Source organism: Ruditapes philippinarum, unplaced genomic scaffold (genome assembly GCF_026571515.1).
Source record: "Ruditapes philippinarum isolate M1 unplaced genomic scaffold, ASM2657151v2 ctg4164_1_1_1_1, whole genome shotgun sequence".
NCBI classification, from domain to species: Eukaryota; Metazoa; Mollusca; class Bivalvia; order Venerida; family Veneridae; genus Ruditapes; species Ruditapes philippinarum.
The window spans coordinates 60,006-70,456 of NW_026859185.1; the positions used below are offsets into that span (position 1 = coordinate 60,006).

The 10,451-nt window shown below is 34.4% G+C and overlaps 1 protein-coding gene across 1 annotated transcript; it reads right to left on the reverse strand.

Annotated features, from left to right (window-relative positions):
* Window positions 1-2,988: 2,988 nt before the first annotated feature.
* Window positions 2,989-10,322, reverse strand: LOC132755555 (uncharacterized; the record flags this gene model as incomplete). The annotated part of the gene is given in 2 exon segments (XM_060746434.1): window positions 2,989-3,580; window positions 10,128-10,322. Coding segments are annotated over 2 exon segments (538 nt in total), but the record flags the coding sequence as incomplete, so codon positions are not given.
* Between the last annotated feature and the right edge of the window lie 129 nt (window positions 10,323-10,451).

Here is a 10,451-nt window from a genome sequence, read left to right on the forward strand (position 1 = left end):
ACACAGTATACTTCTGTATTGCTGAACTTGGGCCAAATTTTAATTAAAAATGTATCCACTTTCCAAAGAATGTATGCAGTTGCTTGTATTTGTAGAATTTTGCTACATTATGGCAAAGGAGGCCCCATGAGTGACGGCATGGTTTGAGTGGTTAACACGTCAATAATCGCTAGCCAAATGGGTTCAAATCCCGTCATGTGCAAGTTGTTGTTTCCTTGAGCAAGAAACTTTACACTCATTGCTCATCACTGGTTGATTCCAGGAATGGATTCGAAAGTATGTCTATAAGCTAATAGCTTCCTACACAATCCAACTAAAATAATTTCTGTATATACCAAAGCACAGAGGCCCTAAAGGGGCCCCGGTGCACAATGTTTTGTTGAAAGACACTTTGTCTACTTATGTTCGCCTACTAGTTTCTGGTCAAAGCCTAACTTAGTGCTGAGTTCTTCATGTGAGGAAGCTATGCAACAATTGTAAGGTCCACGGTTCTATCCAGGTGCCCTCTGGTGGTAATATCATGCATGGATGGGTACCTGGGGGCTTTATTAACTGGCAAAGCTGTAAAGTCTGTAATACTTATAAATATGTCGGTGTGAGGATAAAGTTATTCAAACCAAAACAAAAATAACTATACAAATATAAGTTTATTAAGGGTACACTTGGTAAAGGTAATACTACAATCCATTTGCTCTACACAGCATATGCATAATGTGCATTTCTTTACATTTTATTGCTTTTTAGTTCTTCAAACAAAAGTAGGACTGTTATCTTATCAAAGTCTGTAAGGATGATATTTATATAAAATAAACCTTGAAAATGTTTTCTTATATAAAAATAATCATGTACAATGACACTTTCAAACTTTATGGTCAGCCTTTATAGTCATTCAGCTTATCAATAGGTAGAATAATATTGAACTTTAAAAGCAGTGTCTTTTCATAATGCATGTATTAAACAAGTCTAACAAATCCTCGTTTCTTATCAGAATCTTAATCATAACTTTTAAATTCAGCAAAATCCAATTACCATAAGACAAATTTACTAACATATTGTCAACTACCAATGCTATTACTGGTTAAAGCATGTTACATGAAATGTGAAAACATATCATAACTGGTACAATGTTAAAAAGAGCAGAAAATTATATACATCGCAATCCTACTGAAAAGGTGCAACAGAGATACATAAAATTTGTGTTTTGGGACTTTTTAACCCCAGATTCAATTACATGATACACAATACTAGTAAGAATAATATTTAACTTGTAAACAAAGTGTATAACATAAAACCTACTTACACCAAAAATAAAAGCTATGAGAAAACATTTTTATTTTAAAAAGAAAAGCTTCAAAACTAATTTCATACAAAATTTCACACTTTGGTGTGCACATGTACAAATTTAGTCATGTATTTCCATATAATTCGGACAAGAGGGATGGCCATAAATTTCTGACCTGAGTTAAGATGTTTACATAAACCACAGTTCCCCAGTTATTGATCAGAAATAAAGATTGACAGAAAGACACACATATTTATGGAGTAAAGGGTTAACCAAACTTACTTCAACTTAAGAATTCTTAGACTTTGAAGTTTTAACTGAATCTTTACTTTGCATTCCAAAACTGATATAATTATGCAAATATAATATTGAAAATTTTGTATGTAACTTTGCCAGAAAGTGTTCTCATGTTTATATAATGCTGATTAACAAAACTATTCACAGTTAATAAAAATAGCTCTCTAACACTGTCTTATAAAGAATGAAATGTATATATATTCTGACACAAAAAATAAAAACTTCAGCTATTTCTTAACCAATTTAAAGAAATAAGAAACATTTAGCATTGACAAAAGACCAGGACAATATAAAAGATTACTATATATTTAGTAAAATATTGTTTCTAGTTTCCAATATTATTTTTTGCAATAACATTTCTCTCCTTTATCAAAATAAATTTTAATCACTGACAGTGCATACAGAAATAACTGACACCCTTTTTGGAAAACTTCTTCCATTTTAAAGCATTTGATAAGCCTGCACATTTTCTATCAAACCACTCATTACAACTGTCACAACAAATCCAGTCTGCTCCATTAACATATAACTTATTACACTTTAGACAAAACGTGTCGTCTTCATCAGAAGATGCTGTTCTCTCTGATATCATAGGGCTGGACTGTTCAGCAGTATTGATTACAGTTGCTGTTGATTGAACTTGATTCTGAATTCCTGATGTTGATGGAATTTGGTCCTGAATTCCTGATGTTGACGGAACGGAATCATTTGAATTAGATGCGGCTTTTTTTCCCTTTTTAGATTTCGAGGTTGAAACATGAACCTGCTTGCGGTGCTCCATTTTTTTTGTTATCTTAAATGAGTTCACTACGTCTTTAGAAAACTGTTTAAATAAAACTGAACAGGCCATTGACAGAACATCCCCCCAAAAAATTGTTTAGAACTTCAGCATTATAAGTAAGGTCATGTAAACAAGAACTGACATTACATCCAATATTGTTCTCAACATCTGGGCTGTCAAAGGAAACCTCTTCTGTAACTGAAGCATTTGATATAACCTGAAGAAAACAGTGGTGCAAATAAGAACTTTTGTTCACAGAAACTGTGACATGCTTGTGGAGATCTGCACCAAACGTATTGAGATTATCTACTGTCAGATGAGATAAGATAGTACTGATTAGATCTTCAAAAAACTTATAAGCATTGTCAGTTATATTTGTAAGACCTCTATTAATATTTTGTTTTCTTGCAGTTTCCTTTAAACTCTCAGGATATTCAGAAGTAGATGTCTCAGAACACATCAATATATGTAAAACTTGCAATGTTCTTTTTGCCAACTCATACTGTTCAATTTTGGATACTTCTGATTTAAAAGCATTTTTTTGAACTATTGAATTTGTTCGATATCGATGTTTAGCTACTATGTATCCTCCAATATATTTAACTTTTCCTTTAGCAGTATCAGTCATGTCATTGTCAAACTGTCTTTTTGAACATGTTTGAGAGAAATCTTGCTCTGGTAGGTTTTCAGCTGCTTTATTTGTTATTTCTTTTTCTTAAAAAGACATTATATCATAACCTTACTGAAAAATGACATCAACATGAACATACTCTGGCATTAAATTCGTTATAAAAGATTTATATACACCAGATGTTAGATGTGACTGAAAGGCTTTGAAAAATGCAGTCTGTGACTTTTGTGTTTTACTGTCTCAGTTTCATTGAACGTTTCCAAAAGATGAAAGTACTGTGTTGCACAAAACTCTTGAAGTTGTTTTATTGTTATCAAGTAAATATTGAATGAAATCATTGTAAACAGTCTGATTTTCTCTCAAAGGGTCTTGAAACTTCAATGATATCAGTTTTTCCTCAATTTTGACATCCTCTGGAAGACACAAATTTGGTTGTTGTACAGTATTTTGTGATTCCGAAATTAAACTTTCAATTTCAAGACCTGCCAATAGCTCAGTGGTGTCATCATCAAAATCAATATCAGAGTCTAATGGCTGCGCTGACAATATTGTACCATCAAGTTCTACTTCATTCACATTTCTGTTAAATCTGAAAATAAAAAGAAATGCTGAATAATAACAGTATACTTGTATAAAGCAGCAAGGTTTTCATTTAAATGGAGCATCATACTTTTACATATATATATTATTTCCTAAAATACCATCGCTTTCGTGAAAAAGTCATTGTTTCATGTAAATAAAATATCAACTAAAAAATACTCAATTCAATAATGTCATCTTAAAGCTGATAAAGATGAGCCAAAATATTTTTAAAAATCAATATTGAGAAAACTGTACTAAAATTTAAGAAAAAAAAAACATTCAAGATCCAAGTGATCTGTTATATGCAGTTTAAGACTGCTTTTGCAGTATTTTATCACCATATTTCTACTGCGTTAGTAACCCAGTAAGGGCTGTTTTTGCATATGATGACTACTTTTAGGTAATTTTCATGGATTGCAAGTGCCGATTGCAATATGTAAATTGCTTCATTTGTTCATCTCACAATATTTTACTTCTAAATACATTTCCAAAATTTTCATGAAAATTAACATGAATCTGGAGGCGTGCTGCTTTAAACCTAAATCTATGTCTGCTACTTCATAATTTATCAACTGGATTCTGCAGAACCTAACTTCACCATCATCCAATTTTTTAACAGTGTGACAATCTCAATACATGTATGTGTATATTGTCAATTAGCCAAACAATTATGTGCACAGTGTAAATCAGCCGAATAATTATGTGCGGCCCTATATGTGCACAGTGTCCATTGTCCCTATATGTGAATAGTTTCAATAAAGCATATATGTACACAATGTCAAAGCCCTATATGTGTGCAGTGTCATGGCAAAACATCAGCCACCAATTTGATAATCTGCACTGTCTTTCAATCAGTTGTTATCTTTTCTTAGGCAAGCACCCCTTTTAACTGCTTTTGATTCTGTCCAAATTGATAGTTGGACTAGTTCATTATAAAAGTTAGGAAGGGTAGGGGGATAAAGTATCATCTTAAGAAATGTTGATTTTTTGCACATTAAAATACTTTAAAGTATTTTGCTAAAATATGTAGTATCCACCTATGTTCATAGTACTAAGACTCTGGTAGCTTTATAGGGGTTTTATAGGTGAGGGATGGAAATGATTATTTAGTTGTGACAGTATAACTGACTTTTTTTTTGTATTCCACAGGCTTATTCGACATTTGTCTGACGACTGTGATGGGAGCATATGTGTTCAGAACATTATGGACACTTATAAAATGGAAGTCCTCCTAGATTCCATAGATGGACAACATAACATAACCAGTGACCAACTTGGGTCAATAATACAAAAGGTTTTCAGAGTCAAACCAAAGAGGAAGATGTTTGCAGGAAAGAAACAGGCCCATTACCCACTTGTCTGGAAAAAGGAAACATCAAAAATGGTAGCCAGTGAATTCAATACAGCAACTGTTGTATCTTCTTTACCACCAGGATTCATTGTAAAAAATTGTACCAACTCTAGTGTTGAGGTAATGTATGAAACTGACATGTCAGTCAACAATTCTCAAATATGTAAGATTGTTATTTTTGAAAGCAACAAATTTTCCGTTCATATAAGAGGATCCAGCATTGATCTGAATCAGCTTCTCATATCGCCACACTATAATTGTTGTAAAGTGGGAATTGAAAATGTTTGCTCAGCAGTCAAGGCAATTCTGCTATGTGAAGGTTCAGACCTAGAAAACCAAAAAATAGACTTGAAGGAAAATTACATGACAGAAACAATTAATACAAATTCATTGAATAAACAAATTGTACGCTCTAAATTTTGCAAACAAACCGTGTCTTTTCAATTTATGAAACATCAACATTGTGTAACATGTAAAAGGCAAAAAGTGTCTTATGTAAAATCCAAACCAGAAAAAAGTGATCTTGAAAAAGTTAAAGAGCTTATGCCATCAGCCTCAGATGCTATGCTATCATTAATTATGTCACAAATTCAAAACAGTAATAAAGAAAATGCAAAACAAAACAGATGGGACAGACAAATAATGAATGAGTGCTTGAACTGGTATACAAGAAGTCCCCTCAGCTACATACAAATAAGGCAGTCAGGACTTTTGCTGTTACCATCACCTTCCATGATACTATTATATAAAAATAGTATAAAGCATACACCTGGACTTTCAACCGAAACATTTCGATGGATGGACTTGGAAGCAATTAGAATGAATATTCCAGAAAGCGGTAGAATAGGGGGAATTCTTCTGGATGAGATGTCCATTCAACAAAAATTAGAGATCCAGAAATGTGGTCAAAATATTGAAATGGTGGGATTTGTCGACATGGGGCAAGAAAGTGCAAATTTGTCAGCACTTCGTGACGGGAAAAAGTCAAAGAAATTAGGTACGCATGTACTGCAATTTTTGTTTCAGGGTATATCTGGTTTTAGATTTCCGTTTGCTCACTTTATTTCCAATCAAGTGAACGCATGTGAAATATACATGCATGTTTGGGATTCGGTAAAATTACTGTCTCTACATGGATTTAACTGTAAATACATATGCATGGATATCGCAGTCAGCAATAGGTCATTTATGTCTCTACATTTTCCAGAAGATACAAATATTCAAAAAAGGATGAAAGCCCCTATGCCATGTGACCCAACAAAAGAAATAATTTTCATGATGGACCCTTCCCACACATTCAAAAAGATAAGGAATAATTTGTTAAAAAGTGGTACACATGAAAAATCCACTCGCTTACTAAAATTACCTTCTGGAAAGGAAATCATGTGGAAAATGTGGATTGATGCTTATAAATGGGACAGAACTAATCCAATTCAAATTCATAGAACTCTCACTAATGAACATATTTTTCCAAACCAGTCAGAAAAAATGAGGAACAAACTTGCAGAAGAAGTACTTAACTATGACATGTTAAATTTAATGGAGTCCTACCAGCAACATATAGGATCAAAAGGAACTGTACTGGATGGGGCAATAGAGCTACTCCAAAACACAGCTGTCACTATTGATATATTTCGTGACAGAAGAACTATTAATGAGAAAAACGATATTCGTATTTCTAAATTGAATGCAGTGCAACAGTGGTTTTTAAACTGGTCTTCTCAAACAGATTCTCAAAAATCAATTATGTCCTCACAATGTCACGAAGACTTGCAATCATCTATTATAGGATTTCTTGAATTATGTAATTATGTCATTGAAAGTCATCCTGGTACCTCAATTGTACCTGCAATGGTCAACTCGGATGCCATTGAAAATAATTTTTGCCAGCATCGAGGAAAATTTAACGGATTAAACACCAACCCAACAGCCCTACAGTACAGAAGAAACATAAATGGAGTAATATTAGGCCAGTCAGCTATTTCAAAAAAAAGTAATGCAAAAGCTGTACGTAGAATGACTGAAAATTTTGCTTTTTCATCAAATACAACAGTCAGGCAACAATCAAAGAAAAGGAAGTCAGAAACAATAAGCATTAAACCAATAAAATGTATACGGATGTAATGCAACAGATTTAAACTGTTAAGAAAATTACCTATGATTGACAAATAATGTCAAAAATGGATGAGCAACAGACCTGAAATCAAATCCCACTAATAAATGTTGTATGCTAAATATCAAGAGACTGTGATAAGTAGTTGCTGAGAAAACTGTTACGAAAATTTCCTATCATTGACCATTAATGTTGAAAATTTAACTAAGTCGGTAAACAGGAAGTGGAAGAGAGACAGACCTGAAATCGAATCCCACAGTATGGGACCATGTGACAATGCTGTATGCTAAATATCAAGAGGCTGTGATAAGTAGTTGCTGAGAAAACTGTTACGAAAATTTCCTATCATTGACCATTAATGTTGAAAATTTAACTAAGTCGGTAAACATGAAGTGGATGAGAGACAGACCTGAAATGAAATCCCACCATATGGGACCACGTGTTGCTACTGTATACCAAATATCAAGAGGCTGCTGAAAAAAACAGTTACAAAAATTTCCTACCATTCACCATTATGTTGAAAATTTAACTAAGTCGGTAAACAGGAAGTGGAAGAGAGACAGACCTGAAATCGAATCCTACAGTACGGGACCATGTGACAATGCTGTATGCTAAATATCAAGAGACTGTGATAAGTAGTTGCTGAGAAAACTGTTACGAAAATTTCCTATCATTGACCATTAATGTTGAAAATTTAACTAAGTCGGTAAACAGGAAGTGGAAGAGAGACAGACCTGAAATCGAATCCTACAGTACGGGACCATGTGACAATGCTGTATGCTAAATATCAAGAGACTGTGATAAGTAGTTGCTGAGAAAACTGTTATGAAAATTTCCTATCATTGACCATTAATGTTGAAAATTTAACTAAGTCGGTAAACATGAAGTGGATGAGAGACAGACCTGAAATGAAATCCCACCATATGGGACCACGTGTTGCTACTGTATACCAAATATCAAGAGGCTGCTGAAAAAAACAGTTACAAAAGTTTCCTACCATTCACCATTATGTTGAAAATTTAACTCAGTCGGTAAACAGGAAGTGGAAGAGAGACAGACCTGAAATCGAATCCTACAGTACGGGACCATGTGACAATGCTGTATGCTAAATATCAAGAGACTGTGATACGTAGTTGCTGAGAAAACTGTTATGAAAATTTCCTATCATTCACCATTAATGTTGAAAATTTAACTAAGTCGGTAAACAAGAAGGTGATGAGTGACAGACCTGAAATCGAATCCCACAGTATGGGACCATGTGACAATGCTGTATGCTAAATATCAAGAGGCTGTGATAAGTAGTTGCTGAGAAAACTGTTATGAAAATTTCCTATCATTGACCATTAATGTTGAAAATTTAACTAAGTCGGTAAACAGGAAGGTGATGAGCTGACCTGAAATCGAATCCCACAGTATGGGACCATGTGACAATGCTGTATGCCAAATATCAAGAGGATGTGATAAGTAGTTGCTAAGAACACTGTTACGAAAATTTCCTATCAATTACCATTAATGTTAAAAAATTAACGGTCGGTAAACATGAAGTGGAAGGGAGACGGACCTGAAATCGAATCCCACATTATGGGACCATGTGACAATGCTGTATGCTAAATATCAAGAGGCTGTGATAAGTAGTTGATGAGAAAACTGTTACGAAAATTTCTTACCATTCACCCTTAATGTCGAAAATTTAACTAAGTCGGTAAACAGGAAGGTGATGAGTGACAGACCTGAAATCGAATCCCACAGTATGGGACCATGTGACAATGCTGTATGCTAAATATCAAGAGGCTGTAATAAGTAGTTGCTGAGAAAACTGTTATGAAAATTTCCTATCATTGACCATTAATGTTGAAAATTTAACTAAGTCGGTAAACAGGAAGGTGATGAGTGACAGACCTGAAATCGAATCCCACAGTATGGGACCATGTGACAATGCTGTATGCTAAATATCAAGAGGCTGTGATAAGTAGTTGCTGAGAAAACTGTTATGAAAATTTCCTATCATTGACCATTAATGTTGAAAATTTAACTAAGTCGGTAAACAGGAAGGTGATGAGTGACAGACCTGAAATCGAATCCCACAGTATGGGACTATGTGACAATGCTGTATGCTAAATATCAAGAGGCTGTGATAAGTAGTTGCTGAGAAAACTGTTACAAAAATTTCCTACCATTGACCATTAATGTCGAAAATTTAACTAAGTCGGTAAACAGGAAGTGGAAGAGCGACAGACCTGAAATGAAATCCCACGGTATGGGACCACGTGTTGATACTGTATACCAAATATCAAGAGGCTGCTGAGCAAACTGTTATGAAAATTTCCTACCATTCACCATTATGTTGAAAATTTAACTAAGTCAGTAAACAGGAAGTGGATGAGTGACAGACCTGAAATCGAATCCCACAGTATGGGACCATGTGACAATGCTGTATGCTAAATATCAAGAGGCTGTGATAAGTAGTTGCTGAGAAAACTGTTACAAAAATTTCCAATCATTGAACATTAATGTTAAAAATTTAACTAAGTCGGTAAACAGAAAGTAGAAGAGCGACAGACCTGAAATGAAATCCCACCGTATGGGACCACGTGTTGATACTGTATACCAAATATCAAAGGCTGCTGAGCAAACTGTTACGAAATTTCCTACCATTAATGTTGAAAGTTTAACTAAGTGGGTAAACAGGAAGTGGATGAGTGACAGACCTGAAATCGAATCCCACAGTATGAGACCATGTGACAATGCTGTATGCTAAATATCAAGAGGTTGTGATAAGTAGTTGCTGAGAAAACTGTTACGAAAATTTCCTACAATTCACTATTAATGTTGAAAATTTAACTAAGTGGGTAAACAGAAAGTGGATGAGTGACAGACCTGAAATCGAATCCCACAGTATGGGACCATGTGACAATGCTGTATGCTAAATATCAAGAGGCTGTGATAAGTAGTTGCTGAGAAAACTGTTATTTTTTTCCCTGCCCACCCGCCATCTGCCCTTCATTCACCATGCATATGTGCAACCCGGACAAAAATGTGACAATATGTGATTTTGAGGATTTTAAATAGAACAACACCCAAGATTCTTACATTATATGGCAGCAGGATCTATCAACCTCTCCTGGTATCCATTGGCTGTTCAAGAAGTCCAACACCAGTGAAGGTTGTGGGATAACAGCATCTTTAGTAAAGTTGACCACCCGCAGACCATCAGGTGACTTCACTCGGCCCATCGCCACAGCAAGCTGTCCAGATTGAAACATCTGTCTGCAGTCTACTTCAGCCCTAAATGTAAGTATTATCCCTTAGTATACATGTAACATTTATCAAATAAAATATAATGTTGATCTATACCTTAAAGCAGCACACCTCCAGATTCATGCTAATTTTCATGAAAATTAGAAAATGTATTTA